Source organism: Fusarium venenatum (assembly GCF_020744135.1).
Source record: "Fusarium venenatum strain MPI-CAGE-CH-0201 chromosome Unknown EDB82scaffold_3, whole genome shotgun sequence".
NCBI lineage: Eukaryota > Fungi > Ascomycota > Sordariomycetes > Hypocreales > Nectriaceae > Fusarium > Fusarium venenatum.
In genome coordinates, this window is record NW_027072131.1 from 1785330 (window position 1) to 1807864 (window position 22535).

Consider the following 22535-nt stretch of genomic DNA (forward strand, 5'->3'; position numbering starts at 1 on the left):
GAGGACAGTTACAGCCGTGGTCCGTTCAATTGTCGGAACAATTTTTGAAGACATTTCGTTACCGTCAAAACTGTCCCTTGCCAAGGTGGAAAAGTCGGGACTGTGTGGTGCCCTTTGCGTTCTCCAATTCGAGCCTTGCTCATCCGGCCGGCAGCCTTGCGCGAAGCGAACGAACAAGAAGAAAAAAAGAGATAAAACATAAGGATCCCTTCGCAATCCCAAACTTCGTGGTTGCGCTCCTTTACAAGCCTCTCCCCCCGCCATCCCCGGTCGACATAAGCGGCGTCATTCTTAGAAGTCGCCGGTTGCGACGTTGCTCAAGCTGGCTTCATCACGCTCAGGATTCGGCTCTTCGAGCTCGTTCAGTGATCGCCCATCCCGTGGCCATCATTCACGACAACGCTCTTCCGTCAGCCACATCGTGATCAACCCAGGCTTGTTGTCGACTGATTCCCAGAGGCAACTGGAGCCTCACAACGGCCCATTATCCCCCATTCCAGGTATGTCCTCTATGGTGACATTCCCGGTTGTCCAGTCGATGTCTCACTTCTCATACCTCGAGGCTTCTTGGCGTCTTTCTTGACATGTTTTTGATTGTTGCTTTTCCCACCGTCTCTTTTTATATCTTTTGTATCCCCCCTCTCGTATTCAGCTTCTGCATGGCCTCAATACTGAGCGGTGCTTTACTCAACACACATCTTCTCTCAAAGCCCTATATCCTCTTGTATTCATTTTCTCCTCTTTTGTAAATATCTTTTGCCCAGCTGTTACTGGGCTTTGATGGACAACCACACACTACAACACAGTTCGCGGGCTAATCACCAAGCTCGCCTCCTCTAGGTACCCCAGGATCTTCCATGCCCCTTTCGAGAAGCCCTTCACCTGTTCCTGGCGGTGGCTGGTCTAGCCCGGGTTTAAGCCTTGATAGCGGAAAATCGACACCTGCAGCTGTGAGCGGAGGACCTGTTGTATGGGAATCAGCCAAAATGAGACCTCATACCTCGAGCACGTTTTCCTCCTTCTCAACTCAAAATAAGGGTTTCTTCAGCAGACACATGCGACGACTTTCGAGCAGTCTCCCACAATTTCAAGGACAGCGCGACAATTGGAAGGAGAAGGGTGGACGAGGACCACGATGGATTCGAAAAGTGCCGTTTGCCGGCAGGATACGATCGATCTATGGACGAATGGGAAGGAGGCTCAAGATGATCCTGCTCTTTATCCTGATAGCAACTCTCTGCTACACTATTTTTTACACAACCCGTAAGTTGGTCGTAATGCTCCGGATGCTCAGATCGCGATACTAATCTTTGCAGCCCTTGCCTACTACTGGCGAAGATCATTTGGTGGAGGTAACAAGTTCGTCATCATCCTGGGCGCAAATGTCGGCGGAGGTGTGATGGAGTGGAAGGGAGCCCGAGAATGGGCCATTGAGCGAGACAGCGTGCGAAACAAGCGAAAATACGTCAACCGATGGGGATACGACTTGGAGATTGTCGACATGAGCACCAAGAAGAAGTATGCGCACGAATGGCGAGAGAGCTGGGAGAAAGTTGACTTCGTTCGGTCAACTTTGAGGAAATACCCCAAGGCAGAATGGTAAGCTGATCCAGAGAAACGCAGTGGAAGGCAAGACTAACAATGATACAAGGGTTTGGTGGTTGGACTTGAACACCTTTGTCATGGAGCCCTCAGTGTCGCTTCAAGACCACATCTTCAATCAGCTCGAACAAGTAGCTGAACGTGACATCAACTACTACAACCCTCGCAATATCTCGCATCCGTTCACCGATCCCTACCTCGATGAGATCTCGCGGAGTCCTGTCGGAGATGGTAGTGCCAACTCGATCAACATGCTTATGACGCAAGATTGTGCCGGCTTTAACTTAGGGTCTTTCTTTATGCGACGCAGCGAATGGACCGATCGACTCCTGGACGTGTGGTGGGACCCAGTCACATACGAGCAGAAGCACATGCAATGGGAGCACAAGGAGCAAGATGCGCTGGACCAGCTGTACCAGACACAGCCATGGGTCCGCAAGCACATCGCCTTCTTGCACCAGCGGAAGATTAATAGTTTCCCACCTGGCGCTTGTAACCCTGATGGCGGGCCCAAGAACCCTCACATCCATTACGATGAGAACCAACGCGACTTCTTGGTCAACATGGCAGGCTGCGAATGGGGTCGCGACTGCTGGGGCGAGATGTACTACTACCGCGAATTCAGCTACTGGCTTAACCGCAACCCTTGGGAGCGTTTCAAGGAGGATCTCATTGCGGTTATTTGGTTCAAACTCACTGGTCAGAAGGTCAAGTTGTGAAGAGCACTTGAATGAGTTTCTGAGTTGAACAATGCCATGACGCAACGCAACGAACGACACAAATACTCGGATATAGACGCATCAGCCTTTCGACATGCATGATTATACGGAGATAATGGATACGAAAGCAGTCGACGCTACGCACAACTGTGTCGATGCTCGCCCTGGAGTTCTGTACATGTTTTACTTTTTATTCGACTGCATATACCCACTTAGACGAGGCATATTATAAAGAATGCTGCGAAAGCCCCGGGAGATGAAGGAGGGGATTCGCGGCTGCAATTCGATGGGATGGTTTAGACTTGGGGAAGATGATTTCTCTTCCTGTATTATTACTTTTTTCAAGATGAGATGAAAGGATGTTTAGAGATATGAGAGGGATGCGAAGGGGGATGTATGGTTTCATGTATATACCAATCAAGGATCTCTACGCCAGCATCACCTTCCAATGGCCCAAAAGAAATGTTTACTATGAATAAAGACCTGACGTTGAAAGTTTGTTAGATGAAGTTAGCTCGACTCTTTGATGATTGTTCGTATTCTTGTGTGACTGAGTAAGGATGATCCTGGAGGATGAAGCTGGTGCAGAGTATGTTTCAAGGCCACGTTGCGGGCAAAGATAGCTGCTATAGATAACGCCCATGTGAAAGTTTAAGTGGCGGCAGATCATACCATGTAGTTGAAATTCGAGGTCAGTGTTGATCCTTGACCATTTTTATTGAAACAAGAGTGGCTTGATCCCAGGATCCCAGTCCGGGGTTACGGCACGGAACATTATGCCGGGACATTGAAGAACCCCTGAGCAGTAGTCTAGACTAACTAAGCCAGCCGATCGCACTGTTGGCTTTCTCTTTCTATCTAGTATTTGCAAGGAGTCCATGACGGAAAATATGGGCAAGTTTGGTCAAGAAACGCAGATCACGTCGAGATAGCAAGTCAGGAAAAGGAGAAGTGCGATGGCTTGCCTTCTCTTTCAGGACAAAGAGAAAGGAGGTGGCAGAAAGGTTTTCGGTTCCTTCAAGTAACCAAACCCAAAGCAGATAGGGACCGCCTTGCATGGAAAGGTCTAGCTTGGCTTCCATTCCTGAGACTATGTTTCAGAAGAGGTCATTGTTTTTTCCTTCTTTTTTTACTTTTAAAGTGTGGCGCTTAGAGGGACAACGCGCGTCGACAACCGGAGGGCTTAACAGAACACGAGATCTAGGCTGGGAATGTCTTAGTTGAGGAATGTCTTCCCAGCCCGGTTTGGACATGAACAAGAGAAACTGTCGGTTAGGTTAGGTTAGGTTAGGTCAGGTTCATGTTGGGTTGTGTTATTCATGCTTGTTGCTTTGTTGGATGGCTTTGTTCTAAGCTGGACTGGGCATCGCATCAGGATAGTGGAGAGGGGAAGGGTAAGTGGTAAGGATATGTTGGTATTCATAGATGTTGAAGAGCGCGCGGCTATAGAAGCGCTGGTTACCATGAAAGGTAAAACCCACAAGTCTAGACCGCTGTTGACTCCAGTTCTTAATATCTATTGATGCATGCGGTAGAGAACAATGGCATTCATTTGAAGAACCTTCCAAGATGATAAAGCAAGAGTTGAAGTGTTTCGTTCTTGTCTGTTTCAATAACTTCGTCCCGTCCGCCGGAAGCCCTCCACTCCACTCCACCTCTTCAGTGTTCGAGTCGAGTCTTCCCCCAGGTCAGTCTCCACTACAAGATAGCGTGCTCTTTAGTGGACATGAACCCCTGAGCAGCATGATCGACCAATCATAAACGACTAAAAGCATGTCTCCCTGCCTGAAGCGGCCAGCGCCAGGTACGCCAAGCCACAACCGGTCGCGCTAAGCTTTTTCTCGTTCGAAGTGATTGGATCAGAAGCCCTAGAACTTGCACATATCAGTCTCGTCTCGTCTCGTTCTTTGTTACTTGAGTAGTATTTTGTAGGTTGACAGGCTACGCATCAGAGCCTCTAAACAACGCATGGCTTTTGTCATTTTATTGGTTCACTCTATTATTTGACGAGCCCAAGCTACTGTTTCGGATACTTTAGCATACAACCTAGCATCATCTCCCGATCTTTCGGGGTGGACGATATCAGCCCCAACCCAAACTCAGCCAAGGCCAAGAGACCAAGGAAGACAAAGACAGAATGACATGCTACAGCCTCTTCTCAAAGGAGCTTGGCGTCAATTATTGCGTTGCGTTGCCAGTGCCTTGCATTACAAAGGAGGGAGAGAGAGAGAAACTGCAAGACATATCAGAGACATGGGCATATAGATAACTCCCGCATTCCCTTGAGAGGCCATAGCCCCAGACATCAACCACACTCACTCTTTTTTCTCTCTCTTTCTCCCCTCTTTCTGTGTTTCTTTTATTGCCTTTTTGCCTCTTCCGTCTTTCAGTGTCTGGTTACTCTGCTTGGCTGGGCTCAAGGAATAAATCAATCATTCATCCTGTCTCTCTATCTTTCTTTTACTTGGCTGCATTCGTCGCCTTTACCGTTTCAATCCTTTCGGTAGCTGGCTGGCCACTCTCATTAAGGCTCTTTTTCTCTCTATTGTCTCTCACTGACTACGAGTTGCAATTATATTCACTTGGCTCCCTCCTTGGCAGTGCCAGAGCTATTGTTTCGTTGCGCGTCAGGCACCTCAATAGCCTCCCCTCTCTTGTCCCCTCCAGCCCTCCGCGTTTGGCTGGGGATTTCTTGGTATTGACAATAGCTTGTGATTCTATTGTTATAAATTGCACTTTTCTTATCAAGGGCAATTACCGTCACTCACTAAATCACACTCATCCTTATCACTTACCGAATAACCGAAACTTACAACACATCTTCATCACCAAACTCAATACCTGAACCACAACTTCTTGACAAATCTGTTCACTCATAAGTAAGGCTCCTCGCAAAGTATCCTCTTCTCATCTTTACTTACCTAAAGACATTAGAAGCGATGCATACATCAATCCTCACGCTGGGCCTCGTGGCCTTCTTCCAAGGTGCCACTGCTTCAAAGAACAGCTCCCACTCCGGATACTCAATCACCCACACCTACGACTCTACCAACTTCTTCGAGGCATTCGAGTTCTTCAACGAGAAGGATCCTACCAACGGATTCGTCGAGTATATCGATGCCGACACTGCCAACAGTGAGGGTCTGGCTGGTTTTGTCGACGGTCAGGTCTACATGGGTGTAGACTACAAGACCAAAAACCCTTCCAAGGGTCGCAAGTCAGTTCGAGTTACTTCTCACGACTCTTTCACTCACGGCCTCTTCATCGCCGATATCGCCCACATGCCTGGCAGTATCCCTGGTGTCTGGCCCGCCTTCTGGATGTTCTCTTCTGGAGGTACGTGGCCCGACGACGGTGAAATAGACGTTCTTGAGGGCGTCAGCACTCAGACCGAGAACAAGATCACTCTTCACACTGGACCTGGCTGCAAGATCACCAACGATGGCAGCGACCAAAGCACCACTCTCGTCAATGACAACTGCAACGCTGGTGGCGCGAGCGAGGGTTGTGGTCAGTGCACAGCTGATAACCAGAACTACGGCGATGGCTTCAATGACATTGGCGGCGGAGTCTACGCTACAGAGTGGACTTCTGACTATATCGCTGTCTGGTTCTTCCACCGCGGCCGCATTCCCCAAGACATCCAATCTGGCAACCCTGATCCTTCATCATGGGGAAATCCCACTGCAAAGTTCAACGGAGGCCAGGGCTGCAACATTGATGATCACTTCAGGAACAACAACCTCGTCTTCGACACTACCTTCTGTGGTGACTGGGCTGGCTCTCCTGACGTCTGGAACAAGAACCCTGAGACCGCATCACTGGGAGAGTGCAACGACTATGTTGCCAACAACCCTTCTGCCTTCAAGAACGCCTACTGGCTTGTAAACAGTATCAAGGTCTACAGTCAAGACGGTTCCAACGGTGGTGGTAACAATGGCGGTAACAATGGAGGCAACGGTGGAAACAGTGGCGAGGGTAACAGTGGTGAAGGCAACAGCGGAAGCGGAAACTCGGGTAATGGCAACTCTGGCAACGGTAATACTGGTGACAACAACAGCGGAAACAACAACTCCGGCGACAACAACTCTGGTGATAACAACTCCGGTGACAACAACAGCGGCAATGACAACTCTGGTAATGGCCAAAGCGGTAACGGTGATGCGTACAACGGCGGAAACAACGGTGATGGTCAGACATACGCTCCTCCTGAGAACCAACCAAGCCAAGACGGCGGCAATACCTGGTACGTCCCTACCGGCGATCAACAACAAACCAACCAGAACGGCGATAGCTCCAGTTCTGGCAACGAGCAAAGCCAAAGCTACGACAATGGCCAGTACCACGGTCCAGCAGCACACAGCAAGAGCCGTGTCCACAGCCATGGCGGCAGCCACAGAGGCACAACAAGCTGGGACGGAAAGGGCTGGCGAGTCAGTTCCAGACGATCCATGCCCAAGCGACACATCGCATGATCAAGGTCCCTAGAGGAAACCAGTTTGTCTTGTTTGTCATCGTATAAGATACCCACCCAGAAAAAAAGGAAGAAAAGAAGAAAGTTCGGGTTGAGGGCGGCGTTATTTGGACTACCGTTTGAACAGATATACGAATATCTTTTCGGTTGCATTTTCGGTTTTTAGATTTCATATGTCAAACTTCTTAGCTTCTCAGTATATATATCTATCTATCTTTAGTTTGTCAGTCAATCGATATTGACTAAGGGCGGTTGATTGAAAGGAAAGCATGTAGCAATACGAAGCTTATGATTATATCTTGCCTGATATGCGATGGTGATTTCTTAGCAAGTAACTTGTTTTCGGCAGTCTTCTGATATTCTCAAAGGACGTTGAGACTGAAAGGACGTTGAGACTGAAAGGACGTTGAGAAGGCCCCTGTTCGTCAGTCAGCCTGATTGAAGTTAGTGGTGTTGGGGATAGATCGAGCTAGGATGTGGTTCCTGATTTTATCCTGGCAATAACTACGATTCACAACTATTTATTATCTACTAAGCATTATGATTTTTCCGATTTAATAAGACATATGCATAGGAATGATTCATTACGGCTCTACCACGTCAATTACAAGACATAATATCGTGTCATGTCTGTCTCGAAACTAATGGTCATCATTGTCCGTTATGCTAAAACAACATGTTCACGAGAGCGGGTCCCGACTAACACCAACGACTGATTATTAAACTGCTCAGCTTCTCGGGCATTTTTGATAATTCCTCCAGATATTCGGATTCAATCAAACATTTCCAATACGAATATTCCTCAACAATTTTTTGTAATTTACGTATTTAAGGTATTGAATCAGACTCTCAGTCAAGTCAAATCAACTCGTCTACGATACCTACCTTTACCAATCTTACCACCCCACCCACACACATCATGGAGTCTTTTCTCGGCCTCGATCTCACAAGGAACTATTCCTTCTTCACGGTATTTCAGTTTATATCTTTTCTCATATAATTAAAACTAACAATTCGCTAGGTTCCGGCTGCATTCTTCATAGCCGCTCTTCCCCATGCCTACACCATCATTGCATCTAGGGGGACATACGACAACGCCAACCCTCGCTCCCACAAGAACAACATCGAGAAGTGCGAGGTCTTTACCAAATATGTAAGTTTCCAAACCTTCAGTCTTATCTCATGTTCCCTTGATAACAGCCCTCCAGGACAAACAATTCCTCTACCGAGCCAAGGCTGCTACAGAAAACGGCTTCGAGACCCTCAGTCTCTACGCAGCCGGTATCGTAGCCGCAAACTTTGCAGGCGTGTCGACACCTACCGTCAACGCCTTGAGCTTTAGCTACGTCGCAAGCCGTGTCGTGTACAACGTCGCCTACCTGTGGCTGCAGGCCGATCGCCGCCTGGCGCCGGTGCGTAGTCTGGTGTGGACTGCGAGTATCGGGCTCATTATCACCTTGTGGATCAAAGCTGGAAACAAGATGCTCTCAGTGTAAGTGAGAAGCTACCTGAGGATATCCTCGTGTATATAAGAAGCAAGGGATACAAGCTTTTGCTCGAAATTAGAACTTCTGCCGAAGTGTAACACTCCATACATGTTGGGCTTCGGCGATTTTATCCATCCTGTACCACTTGTTGCCTCAGATATAAAAGCCCGAGTTCATTTGCCGACTTGATACCTGGCGTCTCGCTTAGAATGTTTGTTTTATTCTTATAGGCCTGTAGTGTGAGCCAAAGAGAAGCCAGCCAGGAAGTCATGTGGGAAGTTTATACCATCATCTCGCAACGCAAACAAATAGCTGTCCATACTCTGGGCGCCAAGGAGTCTTCTCGAATGCTATACATGTTTAACCTTGGTCTTTGTATAAGAGCAAGCTGTTCTCTCCCCGAGTCTACACAACAGATCTCCTCTGATCAACAACAAAACACTTATCATTTCGGAACAAACATTCACGATGCTCCCTCTCAAGCACTTGGTCATCCTCTTCGCTTCGACTTCCTTGGCCCTCCCCGGCAACCCAGCTGCCTTTGTCGACAATGCCCCTGCTGTCACTGCCGCTCCCATTCTTGAACAAGTACTCGACTGCGATTACAGCTACTGCGACGAGAACCACGTTTCGTGGTGCTTCCACTTCGTACCCTTCACTACTATCAATCCTACACTAGGTCCCATGCCGGGAGAGACAAGGGTCTCTGTCGGGGTTTGCGGTCCTAATACAGCGGTACCAGAGCCATCGTATTGATTCACCACGGTCGGGGTCTACATGTCGACTTGATTCAGACACTATTAGAAGGATACATCCACGAATGACTACAACATCCATAGTCTGAATTAAAGAAAGTAACGAGCGAACTTGAGATATCTCTGTCTAAGCCAAAGCATAAAACTGTGAATCTAGATAATCAAACGATAACCCAACATAATACCCGGGCGCCCTAACATCCTTGCCCAAAAAGATCCCTCAATAAAAGAACGACCAAATCCAAACTGTACGCTCCTAGGCTCTAGGTAAAGAGCCAAAATGCTATTCCAAGATCCCATGATATTCCTGGCCCCGCGCCTGTCCATGCATTATTCAGTGTGTTTGCGTGTACTCTTAATACATCTCAGCGCCGCCAAAACTCTTGTTTCGTGTCAGGTTAGCCCGGCGCTGGGTTGCTCTAGGAAGCTGATCCCTCGTAGACTTGCGTCTACTCAATGGCCGGCGTTCTGCGACCTCTTCTGCTCTGCCCTGACCTTCTTCCGCCTCAATCATAACATCAGCTGGCATAGCAGCATCATCCTTAATCTTGGCCACGAAGAAGGATGCAACCAAAACACAAATACCGCCAAGAGCAAACACGATAGAGATACTGTGGTCACCCGGTGTGCCTCGTGGCTTCTGCCAGAGCTTGAAAATGACACTGGAGCCCACAGTAGCGATTATCTGCGGTGCAGCAATAGCCATGTTGTGGATGCCGAGAATCACTCCAGCCTGGTCAATTTCTTCCTCCTCTTCGTCACCCCCGATTCCACCATTGTTTGCTCTGGAAGCCGCTTGCCTCATCCTCTGAGCACGGATCAGGGCATCTCTCCGGCTGATCTCGGCACTGATGATGGCCCATGGAGCCCACAGTGTCATAGCCCAGGTAATACCGACAAGACCAACCAGTACGGTGGCCGCCTTGACAGTGCGCACAAATAGCGTGGCAAACATGCATCCAGCAAATAGGAGGAGAGAGAGGAACCATGCGCGCTTGAGAGTGAGGCCAGGGATGGCCAGCTTGTCCAACCAGGAAGGCTTCTCGTCTTCGTCTTCATCGTAGTAACCAGCAGCAGGGGTCTCTCCTGGGACGTTTGTGACAGGCTGGCTGTCGTAGGTAGGAGCAATAAAGAATGGGAGGAAAACATTCGTGAGCAAACTCACAACGGAGTTGATGAGAAGTGCAAATGTACCAATTCGAGTCGCCTGCTCGTATAGTTTGTTGAGCTGCTCCGGGGGCATGTGGGGATTCGCTTCGAGGTAGGGCTCTACATAGATCTCTCCAATATACGAGGATGTGTAGAACAGCAGAGGGAAGAATCCAACCCAGGCGCAGAACTGGACCTCACATACCCTCTTTATTTGAGGTGGCAGACGCTTGATCGACTTGAAAATAGTGAGGAAAAAAGAGATCACGCCATGCTTCTCTTTATTGGCAGGCCCGTCAAGCCGAGGGTCTCGCTCCTTGATGAGAGCAGTGCTCACAAACACTGTCAAAGCAAGGGCCACGCAGGCGATAGCACAAAGTATTTGAAACTGCGTATTGCCAAGGAACCCGAGGTGGCGAGTCAAGTCGACATACCCAGCAATATATCCGACAATGTTGCCGAATCCAGTAATTCGACTAGCCATGGCATTGGCAGACTCCTGCTGATGAGCTGGTGCGCAATCGACAATGAAAGCACGGATGGAGGCCTGGACGGTGTTAATAGCAAAGTCGAGAACATAGACACCGACAACCGCAACCACGATAGTTGTGGTCTTGACGCCCTGTGACTCGGGGTCAAAGCCCATAATGTTAGAAGCGCCTGCGACAATTTCTTTGGCCCATGCGAGGAACAGCAGCGAAAGGATCGTTGCTATAGACCCTCCAATCATGAATGGCTTTCTCTTTCCCATGGGCAAACGACAATTGTCACTCAGCATACCTACGTATGGCTGAACAAGCGTACCCGTGAGTGGGCCAGCAATCCAGACCAAAGCCATAAGAGACTTGCTGAGTCCCAGAGACATGAGATAGGGGGAACCGTTTGAAAGTTCAACGGACCACGCGATCTGAAGACCACCAATACTGATGGTCAACAGGAGCAGGTACCATATGCTTTTGGTGGTTTGCGAATCATCGCGCTCCCCGTGAGTAACACTATTAGTGTCGGCGTCGTGCCTCAACAGAGGCGATTGTTCGTCAGTCCCTTGGGCGGCGACGCGGGCATAAGACTGGCTGCCGGGGGTTCTTCGTGGATTAGAGGCGGACGAAGCAGGCGGTCCTTCACCTCCAGAGCGTTCCGAGGGGACGCCCATTGTGACGGTGGCTGTAGCTGAGGAACTGTAGTAATAGCAAACTTCCTTTGTCGAGTTTATTCAGGGACTTGACGCTTTTAAGAGGCTATGTTTTAACTACCGTAACGAGAGTCCGGATGCGGGGGGGCGCAATGTGCGAACTCAGACAGCTGATAGCTGTCCAGGGCAGGGATAGACGAAGACGGTGACTGTAACTGTCTACGTATCTTTAGCGAACGTACTATCACGGCAGATGCTTTGAGGGTCCCAGATCACGTCAAATACAGGACGGATAAAGGATGAGACAAGACAAAACAACCCAAAAAGCAAAGAATAAGGGAAAACGGACGGGATTAGTGTTGTGGTCTTTGGTATTTTTTTGCGTGCTTCGTGTTGAGATGGATCAACAAATGTCCGCTGATTTTTTAAACTTCTATCATGTGGTCAAATCAAAACTCACGCGACCGCACCTGGCGTACTCGTGCAGGCGTGGCAGGTGAAGAGAGGCTGGCGCAGGCCGGTAAGAATGTGAAAAGCGATGCGTCACTGGGTCTCCGCCTCCAATAAATGGTGATGTAAATCATCTTTAATCGAGGGCCCCTGTTCCTGATCCTGAGTCGCTCCGGGGCATGTTTTGCATCATGTGATTGGTCAATACGCCCATCTGCTGCCGCTGACCACTGAAAGGCCTCTAAAAACTCCATTGTTGGTGCATCCTTGGACTGCTTTTTCAGTGGAACTTACCCTGTATGTAGATTTCACTGCATGAAAATCGCGGATAATTCAACTCGATATGCAGCGACTTCTCTATCAAGGAGCTTTTCACCCGTATCTGAGACAGTATTCAACGGCACGTGGTAGAAACTACTGTTAATCTAGAGGCGGTCAGTCGAAGACTGAGGGAGAACTTAGCCTGATAGATTAGAGGTATCCAAAACAAGATCACCACACCTGCAAGCATCAATGTATGACGTCTGCAAGGGGAGAAAAGACATTGAAATCTCACGATGGTTGCACGCTAGCCTTCAATATAAGTGGTGCCCTTCTTAAGAGCCTCAACAGACGCTATCAGTGTTGGGTCATCTGTTTATCATATCTTATCTTTGACATGAACTAGACTTTCATCCAAGAAGTACGGTGATATGTTGAACCAACGTCCTTAACATCCACATTAAACTGGGTACATTCAATGCCTGGATTACAAGGCATAGAAATGAAAGCCTTCGCTAACCGAGCCTTGGTGTCTCAAACAAAACCACCATGATGCAGCCAGATCTTCCCAGATGGACTGCTCACGATATCTTCCCCCATGTCATTTACGTACGTCAAGAAGTCATATTTGCTTTGCCACAACGGAGTTCCTCCGAGGGACGCAGAAGCGAGAAGCGGGTCTAGATGCATTCGGTGAGAAAGCTGGGTATACGGATACTGAGCATGTAGTGAGGCGGGCCCACTGTCACCAGTTAGCGAATAATACACTCTGACACTGTTCGCCTGTCAGCCTGAAGGTGAAAACGGTTGTTATGGGATGCCTTTGACAAGGTTGATACGTTATCGTCCCCACCATGCCAAGGAAAAGACGCCGTTTTGTCTTATCGTCGCCAATTCCGGTGGCCCAAGAACTTGTACGCCGGCGAGATAATGACGAGAGAAAGAAAAAAAAAAGCAGAAATTTCTTCACAGGCAACTATAGCCGCCTCAATCAGTTTTGCTGGCTAACCACCAAGAGAAGGTGCCATGTCGTGCATCTTCGATTCGATAAGCTCAGTCGAACAAGCAATTACTATCCGCTGCTAACGGAGCGCCAAGTCCAGCGCCGAGAAAAAGTGGCGAATGAGGCCAGGCGTCAAGGTGCTGCACCGGGAACCAACGGGAACGGCGACACGCAGCGGATTTCACCTTGGAGAGAAGGCCGTCTGTAGACACCGGCCCGGCGCCTGCCGACACTGAAGACCTAGTTATCTCCAAGCTAGTTGAACGTCTTTGTATTTTTGTTCCGTTTCTGCAACCATTACGAAGACCGACCAGAAACTTTAGTTGAGCGGATTAGAGAACGGCAGTTCCATCCCATCAACGTCTTCAACGGTCTGGTTTTGGGTCGTGCGACTGTCTACCAAAGAAGGATGGGGCTGGCTCACTTCACTCACAAACACCAACCGAGCAAGGGCCGATTGGTACAGTACGTACGTAATGTCAGAGCACTCGCAACACCAACACCGAGCAACCGAGACCGAGCAGTTTGCAAAGGGGGATCTCCAGACAGGGATCAGTTACGTTACCCTACCCAGCTGGGGACTTACAGACTTGGCAAATTCTGTTAGGTTAGCCGACCTGCAGAGGATGAGGTATCTCGGTGCCTGGAAGCCATTGAATGTCACTGTCAAAAATTTGTTGAAATAGTGGCCAAATCAAAACCTGAATAATGCAACTCCTCTTGGCGAAGTCAAACGGACTCAGTTCGGCGTTACCTTCCAGCAATGACGCTGCTCGTCAACAGTCTCGGCCTGCTCGCGACCCCGTTTGAACCCCAAGGACCCCAAGACCTCTAGTGGGAAAAGAGGGGATGATAATGTGGACGGCTTTGTTTGTGGGGCCCTCCACGGCTCGAATTTGTCGCCGACCCCGTGTTTTGAGATGCAAGTTGGAGTCTGATGGTGTCGAAAACGGTCAACGTTACACTAAGTGAGGTATGTTGTCGGGTTTCATTATCCAGAACGCCAAAGCAATCTCTTGCAGAAAGTTTGTTCTGAGGTGTAGCGACGATGCAACAGCTATTAACGGCTGACACACAAGGCGCTTCACGATGCAACTCCTGTATGCCAATGTTTCTGTCGATTTCTACATCCACAGCCCTTCACTGCCGGGCACGCTCGGCTATGATTGAAATGAACAGGGCTCTCATGGATCCAGATGGCCAGTTAGCCTGGGCTGTCGACATGCCATGCACGAAATTCCTGGTGCCTACGTACTGCCGCAGCCTCTCTGCCAGGTGGACACCCTGTCAGAGCGATCATAGCAATGATCACCGGCTAAATTCAGAACAACTTTAGTGTCGTCTGCCACCTCCCCCTTTGAGGCTTATAGTTTGACAATGGTGGTGTGCCTTTTGCATATGCTGGGTTTTGTTGCTAAAAAAACTGGCATCTCCGATCCTTCCATCCACCCACCACATGTGAGCGCGAGAAGGCTGCAAAACGACACAAGTACTTTTTGTACCTCTCAACTCCCCGGTCCGACATTGCAGGGTTTCTCCATACAGTAGTTATGGACCTCACTGACCTCATTGAGGGTCAACCCCCGTACAAGCCGCCGAAGCCTCCGCAATTCTCCGCACCCCAGTCTACAGTGAGCGAATAGCAATTCACTGTTCTTACTGCATCCCCAAGAGCCAGGGGCTAACGGACCCATCGACCATTCAGAAGCCACTCACATTTGCTCATGTATCTCTTGTACATGGGATAAGGGACCTCGAGGCAGTTCCACCTCCACAGCCAAGTCCAGTTTCCAAGGCGCCACCGGAGAACGCATGGATGGAAGCCCCATGCTGGTCGAAACGACCGAAGACTTTGAGGGGTTTTCCCATCTTGAAGGATTGCCTTTAAATGTCCCGGCTCCTACACTTATCTGCTCGGGTCTATATAGATGATCGCCCGCCCCATTCCTATCTACTCTCAATCTTGATGATCTCGTCAATTCTAAGCTCGCTGCCTCGAATCAATTAAACGACAAGCTACAACCCAATTCACCAAGCTTATACTCTCACTCACAGAACATATTCACAATGGCTATTCGAGAGCACTTTCGCCGAGCTATGCGCTCCGATGCTTCCGCGTCAAACATCATCGAAGCCAACACATCTGGAAAGATCACAGCCACCATCACCAAGTCCAGCCAGAATAGCGACAAGTCTGATTCATCATCAAAGTCATCTCTTGTCAACAAGCTGTCCCGTACTTGGACGTGGGGGTCCAAGGACAAGGACGCTACCAAGGAGCGCAAGACCAAGAGCAAGAAGGGAAAGAAGATCACTCACCCTAGCGAGAAGCCTTTGACAGCCCAAAATCTCCAACACCAGGAGATGCTATCACAGTTCAGCTTCACCTTTGGTGCCTCTTCTCCTGAGCAGATTGAAGAAGATAACTTCTTGGGCGTTAGCCCTTGTTGCACACGAGCTCCCAGTGTTGTCAACTTCTCCCTGGAAGGCGACAGCGAAAGCGACGATCAGACTTCATCATCTTCATCCTCTATCAAATCATCCTAGTCAATTTCCTGAATTGGCAAAGCCGATGGTGATGGATGGGCGGGCATGCGGGCACGCCGATAGTCGACAGGGGCGAAAGCTGGAAGAGTTCTAGAACGCCAGCTTTAACGCCGCCCGCCACCAAAAGTTCAACGACATTCAGACTCAACCACCACACCAAGTTGATTTCTGGATGATTTCTTTGCATTGGGCGATGCATGTTCTTCATCTAATTACATCCTTTGGGTTGTGTCCTGTCAGCATCATTTCACAAACTGGATGATGCGACATCTCGAGATCAGCACCTATCCATACCAGAAACGGTATACCAGCTGCGGATCTGACAACATCACATTTCCGCCTCACCTTGCATGGTTCCCCATAATTCTTCCAAGGGGAACAACACACAAAATAGACAACCAAAACAAAAGCAGTGCGCATTGGCTGTCTTTCTATCGTCGAGGCTTGGTCTTCGAAGACGGTGTCTCGGGCACCATAGAAAAACCGCATGAAGTTATTTGAAACGCCACGATATGTGGTATGATTAGCATATTGGATTTAGCGATTTGGTATATGGAGTTTTTGCATACCATCATGGTCCTGCAATGGGCAGATAGACCAGACACGGGCGTTACAAATTTGATAGACCAATAAAAGTCTACACTTGTTTTACAATCAACCTTTAATTCATCAAAGTGATATCATCCCACGTATGTTAACTGACTTCATTGAATGGCGAATGAGTAATGAGTAAGTCAGTAAGAATTTGTTGGTGTTTTCTTTCCTGTATGTTGTTATGCCCATTTACTCTTCTATCGGAGTTGAGATCTGCCTTTTAGATCTGGGTACCTATCACATGATGACTGCATATATACCATCAAACTATGATGGAAATGCTCATTAGTCAATGGGATAGCACACGACTTCGTAATTAATAAGAGAAACTTGATCATCATTATATTGGAGCGTATGGCCAGGATTGTTTGGCGTCGTACGCCGGTTCCTCACAAACTATCTTTAAGTTGATACCATACCATCTCATTGAATTGATCTAATCAATACGTCTGGGACGAAGAACTGATTCCGTGCACCACATCGTGGAACATGTATTATGCAGAAGCATATAGTGTCCGGTTGATATGCTGTATCATCATGTGTTCAGCCGTCACTGTTGCTGCCAGTGCCGGCCGTTTGCACGGCCGAAGCAGTCACCGCTCTTGGTATCAAAGTATACTAGCATTGCAGTTTTTTTTATTCATGCGGAGGTTGTTCATTTTATTCATAAATCCCAAATATCGGATGTGCCACAGTTTGTTACCTGCCATTCACTCGGGACGGTTAGTTAGCTCCTCGCGTCACTTGCGGGAAGGAGCGATTCGACGCTGCCACGGGCGCCTGCTGTAAAGATCACAACGAGGCCGTGATTAACCCCGTTTCGTCCCGTCTCTATTAAACGTTGATTTGCAGAAGCTTCTTCACTTGAAGTCAGTTCTTCTTAGACCCCGCTCAACCATCCCTCCCTCCTTCGCCGACATCAGTGTCCCCTCGCAATTTATCTCCGCCGTATCAACAACGTTTTCGTATATATCGCCAACGCAAGGCTCGCGCGACGCTGCTATCATGTCGGGTAAGTCTTGGTACTCCCTCAAGTCCAAGGCAGTCCACACCCGGTATGGCTTGACCAGAAACATCCAGGTCCTCCTTCAAGGCCTGGAGAGCTTCCACGCAGGGATCATCGATTCGAGGGAGCTGGGAAGCATGGTCCGACTGAGCCCCAAACGCCGGGAATCCGTCGCCGCAACGATAGCCAAGTGTGCTCGTATGATCAACAAAGACCCCCAAGAATCCAAGACATGCGTCGACATCATAGAGATGTGTACTGAAATCCTCGAGATTGCTGGTAGGTGAGACCAAGATAACTGTCGTCTTGAAGACACTCCATCAGAACAGCCAAAAACAGCAAATAACTTTTGCCATAGACCGTCCGCCGCCTATCGACAGTTTCCCTTTCATGAAATTGCCTGCCGAGATCCGCGAGTACATCGTCGATTTGATGGTCGACACCGTTTACAAAGGGAAGGCCATTAAGCCTGGTGCACGAAAAGTGAGCTGCAATTGCCCAAAGATTGAGCGCGACTATGAGGGCTTCCAGTCTCCTCAAATGAAGGCATTGCCATCTATACTCGGTCCAGCACTCAACCAAGAATTCTTCCGCATCTTCTTTCGGAAGAAGACTGTTCGTTTCCGCTGCTGCTGCGAGCTGCTTCACCACCTCAACAACAACCCACTGCTCGTACAGAATGTCCGCGACATCAAAGTTCACTGGTGTGGACCAACATCAGCGACGACTTTCAAGAAACTGGCCGAATGCGACAGGCTTGAGTCCCTGACGATCAGCATTTCCAAATCCACCCTTGCGTACCTCAGTCCACGAACCGATTTGATGAAGACGTTCTTTCCCCTCACCTACCGCCATGTCAGAATAACGGACATCCTTGGACTGGATGAGCTTTTGACCGTACGAGGCCTCAAAGAGGTGGCGGTTGTCCACGTTCAGTCCAAGAGCACGAACCTAACCGTGGAAACGGACAGAGCCAATCTTTCAGAGCTACTGGCTCATCAACTCAAAAAAGACAAGGTGTGTTTGCCAAAAAAACGGAGATTCTTCTAGTGACGCTGACAATCAGAAGGGTTACGATCCTCTCGACGAATTCTAGCTTACCATAACATCAGTCGTAACAAGGGAAATAACGATGGTTATCTTAACAAGCTAGCGAGGCATGATGAATGGTTTCCTATTTTGATCGGAGTTTGGAGCATACGGAATAAGAACACTGAGGGTCCTCACGGACGACATTTGGCAGCCTGGGGCAACGATGAAGCACAGATATTATTGCACACAAAACAGGTCAGGATGATGTGGGGATAGATGTAACAACTGATAAATTACGGAAGACTCCATTTGGTGAAAACACAAAAGATTCCGTACTCAAAAAGCGTTGCTGAATTGGTCTTGTCTTGTACCTTAACCGAAGTAAAGGTATCCGGCTCAAGATCAGCCGTTGAACTGGGCTGACCGAGCAATGGAAAAAGACGATTGAATTTTGTGTCATCGCACACATGTATAAAAACTTACCTTGGAGGTACTCGATAGCTTAAACGCCTTGTATTGAATCCAATTCAGAGTCAAAGAGTTCCTCAACATGCACAATTGCACGGCATTGGAGATTGATTACTTCACGAATAATTCGAAATCAAGAGCAGAAAATTTAAGGAGGAAAATGGGCACGTGATATCCCCTTCTGTACGTAGCTAGCGCGCCAATTTAAAAAAAAAAAAAATACAAAAAGGGTCTCTAAGCCCGGGTTCGAACTGAGGACCTTTTCTAGTGATATTTTGTCAGAGGCCAGGGCCAAAAAGAAACGCTCAAAGTGATCTGTAGATGCACTTCAAGCGCAGTGCTAAACGGCTGTCGATGGTCTTTCTTAGGCTGTGGCATGCATTTTTTGCCTATGAAACAATCTATATAGGTACATGTTCATCTTCCAAGTGACGAGGGTCTTTATCTTGGAATATTGACAGTATATTTGTGAGCAATTCAGATTGTGATGGGGGTAGCATCACCACTCCTACTGGCGTCGGTAGCAACAACCCTACAAACAACCCTCTTGCCGGCGTCGGCAGCAATACCACTCGGGCACCAAGACCACCCCTGGCGATATCGACACTACTAACCCTACAGCAGCGACGAAGCCGTTCGGTTGAGATCAATATGTAGTCTATACTCCTATCACCAGCAATGTGGGAATTCCACACTTGGAAGTAGTATAAATTTCGAACGTTGAAAGGAATTACTGACAGATGTCAACAGAAACAGAAATTTAAACCGTGATCATGAGTAAAGTCGATTGCCTTATCCGTTGCAGTGAGTAGACTTTGTCAGTTTCCACGCACTCATCTTTTCTATGGAACTAATAGCCATACCTGTGCTTCTATGTATTTTGTGTTTGGATAGATTTACTTAAAACATCCATAATTATTCCATTGTAACGAATTGGTGTTGCGTGATCAGGTAGTGTGGCTATTGCATGATCTCCTTGTATCGTTTGACTGTGGCTCTATCTCTATTAAAAACAGATTAATTCCAGAAGTAGATGATCCTGGTTTGGAGATTCAATCAGACTCAAGTCTAGCTTCTTTACTGCTGCTTTGCATTTCGACGCTGGACTTCAAACTAGATAGGAATAGAGGAGTGACAGTCTTCTTTCTAGGTATCTACGCAACTACCATCAGGACCACAGCATTGACACTCACTAACGAAGATATATACATATAAATATACTAACCGTAAGGTATATGACTGAAAATTCTACACCAGAAGCCCTCTCATATGATGCCGGCTAAAATGCTCTAGATGACGCTCTCTAGCTGCCCCATGTCTCATGACCGGGCTGGATCGCGACGATGAAGCATGTGTGATGCAAGCCGCTTGCGAGCGATAAAGGCACGATAGCGACCACCAATAATGGGAGCGACTGCATGGCCAACAAGGAATTCCTAAACGTGAGGTTATTTTCCCAGCCTGGGTATTGATGATCCACTCCGCGAGCCCAGCAGCAAGATCAATGGTGGATATACTCCTCATGCAGGGTTAACAAAGAATGGCCACCACAGTATTCATCCTCAGTACCTTCACCTATGAGATGGAGAGAGTTTATCACGTACAGTTTGGTTTACAAGAAATTGGACTTGAGAGCCAAGACCAGGATCGAACACCATAAGTCGCTTCGTAACTATAGAGAACAAACACAAGGCCGTTCAAAAGCTCTCAGAGAAACATACAATAGCAGCAGAGGGATGTACTATGCTCAGTGACACCAATTTGACGGAGAGGGCCATCGGATCAACTACAGGATCCCAAGGATCCTCCACTCGGTCACAAGCCTTAAGTCAAGCAGCACTGCCCATGAAAGAAGTTTTGCTCGGATAGAATCGATGAAAGGAGATACAAGAATGGGACACTACCCGGGACAATGTTTCTGTCGTTAATGAGCGCATATGAATGACTGAATATTTATGGTGTCCTTTTAGTAGTACCAACACATGTTCGACCTGTCACTACTTTAGTCTCCACTGCTGGCCAATGCTACGACATACTTGCACTCATTCCCAGATGTATCTGTTCTCATATTTTCGGTCTTGTACATAAACTTTACGAGCGGCTTCCGGGTTTATTGTCGCACACGATATTGTGATTGGCGTACTAAGTGTCCAACATGGTTACTTCATCGAGGCAGTCTATCGAATTATCCAACCCTTTACACATTTAGGTAATGCCCTCATAGCAATACGGACCTTGATATTGCCGCACTTCTATGAGATCTCGGCATCTGACATACTAGATATGGGACCTTCTGTTATATTACCTAGAGCCCACTCGTGCCTCTTGAGATTTTGTTTCTATGACCGTACTTATCTCCATCATGCTAACCGCAACCTACTCCTTGTATAGAATACCTGGAATTACAAAAAGAAGGAATGAAGTTAGAACCTTCAATAACAGCAGGTTTTTATAGGATCAAGCAAACTGCAGGACCACAATGAGCAATGCCAACTTTAGTTGGTAGGTGTATGTAAATGTGTGTGAGAGAGAGGGAGGGACAAGCACGCAGCTAATAACTCGTAGATTGAAGATAACTTATATATCATTGCTTACATGAGCACTGGAATATTCTTACCCAGCGTCTCTTCGAAAAATCTCTAGCTGTTCCCTTCGCGCAGGGCTAGCTTCGGCAAACTGTGGCATCTAACCAGGGGAGGACAAGCATTATTCGTTACAACTGACTTATATGAGGAGCGTTTTGAACTCAGGAACGATGGGAACATCAACACCTTGAAGAGAATTTACATCATAGACCACGGGTCTCAATGTTCTCTATAGAAGTGACGGGCATACGACGCAATTTTTCCCCATCTCTGCTTTTATTTTTTTCTGCCTTTTTAATTACCCAACACATGATGGCCAACCTGCACACATCACACATCACATACGATGCCTCAGTGATCGCCCAGCCGGAGGGCCAGCTATCAAGCCCGACCGTACGGTACTGGCGTGTTACACATAATCAGCCACAGAAAAATCATATTTCGCGCCTGATCCTAACATGAGTGACGAAAATCAGGATCCCACTGTTCCGTAGCTTGCTTCTCGGGCAGGCGACCATAGCCTTCCTTGTCTACTGTTTTAGATAGAGCATGTCGTTTCTTCATGAAATGATGGAACGTCTCGGAAAAATTAAAAACCAACAGCCTTCCTTAATGAGAATATATAGCCGCCAGGAGCATGAGCGTCCTAGTACGGACATTCACCGTCCAAGTCCCCACAGCAGGGAGCTTCAAAAGGCGTCGCACACAGATCACCAAAGTATAATCTTATGAAGTTTTCTATTCTACGATGAACATGATCCAAAAGAGCGGTTTGACCGTCACAATACGAAGAGCAGGCCTCAGAGATGCCCGTGGGCCAATGCAAATCGTCGACTGATGACTTGTCTTTGATGTTGTATGTTTTCCTATTATATCCCATTCAGAAAGGAATCCCTGATAGAAGAAAGGGGGAGGAGTAAAAGGGAATCTCAAGCCAAAGGGCTTACGATCAGCCCGAGGTAGGATAGCCTCTTTACTCTACGAGTCGGGTAAGAAATCTTGGACCTCAAGGTCATAAACTAATTTGGGATAGGTCACCTCACGCCACATGACAGTCACCTCAGCCAATTCTGGCTTTTTAAGCTACTTCTTCCTCTATATAAAGCAAATTCTGTTGTATTCTCGACCGACTCATTCACATCTTATAATAGACTCTTTTTGATCATCGAAACTTACAAGTCACCAGTTTCGTACAAGCATGTATTTTGATCAGTCTGCAAGATGAGGGCCTCTCTGCATATATCTCGCACAGTTATTGATCTCACACAGCG

The 22535-nt window shown here is 47.9% G+C and overlaps 7 protein-coding genes across 7 annotated transcripts; 6 read left to right on the forward strand and 1 right to left on the reverse strand.

Moving 5' to 3' along the window:
* The first annotated feature begins 561 nt into the window (after positions 1–561).
* EDB82DRAFT_217836 (galactosyl transferase GMA12/MNN10 family-domain-containing protein) lies at positions 562–2556 on the forward strand. Its single transcript, XM_025726804.2, has 3 exons — positions 562–1263; positions 1317–1599; positions 1652–2556. The coding sequence occupies exons 1-3, from the start codon at positions 858–860 to the stop codon at positions 2319–2321; spliced, it is 1359 nt and encodes a 452-aa protein (XP_025581334.1). The 5' UTR covers positions 562–857; the 3' UTR covers positions 2322–2556.
* A 2704-nt stretch (positions 2557–5260) lies between these two features.
* Positions 5261–6226, forward strand: EDB82DRAFT_433553 (concanavalin A-like lectin/glucanase domain-containing protein; the record flags this gene model as incomplete). The annotated part of the gene is made up of 1 exon (XM_025726805.2): positions 5261–6226. A coding segment is annotated over one exon (966 nt), but the record flags the coding sequence as incomplete, so codon positions are not given.
* Positions 6227–7297: 1071 nt separating this feature from the next.
* EDB82DRAFT_504277 (uncharacterized protein) lies at positions 7298–8464 on the forward strand. Its single transcript, XM_025726806.2, has 3 exons — positions 7298–7765; positions 7817–7948; positions 8004–8464. Exons 1-3 carry the CDS (start codon positions 7715–7717, stop codon positions 8289–8291), a joined length of 471 nt encoding a protein of 156 aa, XP_025581336.1. The 5' UTR covers positions 7298–7714; the 3' UTR covers positions 8292–8464.
* Positions 8465–9129: 665 nt separating this feature from the next.
* On the reverse strand, positions 9130–11553 carry EDB82DRAFT_218119 (major facilitator superfamily domain-containing protein). Its single transcript, XM_025726808.2, has one exon. The coding sequence runs from the start codon at positions 11337–11339 to the stop codon at positions 9393–9395; it is 1947 nt and encodes a 648-aa protein (XP_025581338.1). The 5' UTR covers positions 11340–11553; the 3' UTR covers positions 9130–9392.
* Positions 11554–15099: 3546 nt separating this feature from the next.
* Positions 15100–15579, forward strand: EDB82DRAFT_477061 (uncharacterized protein; the record flags this gene model as incomplete). The annotated part of the gene is made up of 1 exon (XM_025726809.1): positions 15100–15579. One exon carries the CDS (start codon positions 15100–15102, stop codon positions 15577–15579), a length of 480 nt encoding a protein of 159 aa, XP_025581339.1.
* A 1599-nt stretch (positions 15580–17178) lies between these two features.
* On the forward strand, positions 17179–18275 carry EDB82DRAFT_477062 (uncharacterized protein; the record flags this gene model as incomplete). The annotated part of the gene is made up of 3 exons (XM_025726810.1): positions 17179–17458; positions 17538–18196; positions 18249–18275. The coding sequence occupies 3 exons, from the start codon at positions 17179–17181 to the stop codon at positions 18273–18275; spliced, it is 966 nt and encodes a 321-aa protein (XP_025581340.1).
* A 688-nt stretch (positions 18276–18963) lies between these two features.
* EDB82DRAFT_504289 (uncharacterized protein) lies at positions 18964–19552 on the forward strand. The gene is made up of 2 exons (XM_065608728.1): positions 18964–19088; positions 19161–19552. The coding sequence occupies exons 1-2, from the start codon at positions 19001–19003 to the stop codon at positions 19334–19336; spliced, it is 264 nt and encodes an 87-aa protein (XP_065463835.1). The 5' UTR covers positions 18964–19000; the 3' UTR covers positions 19337–19552.
* The last annotated feature ends 2983 nt before the right edge of the window (positions 19553–22535 follow it).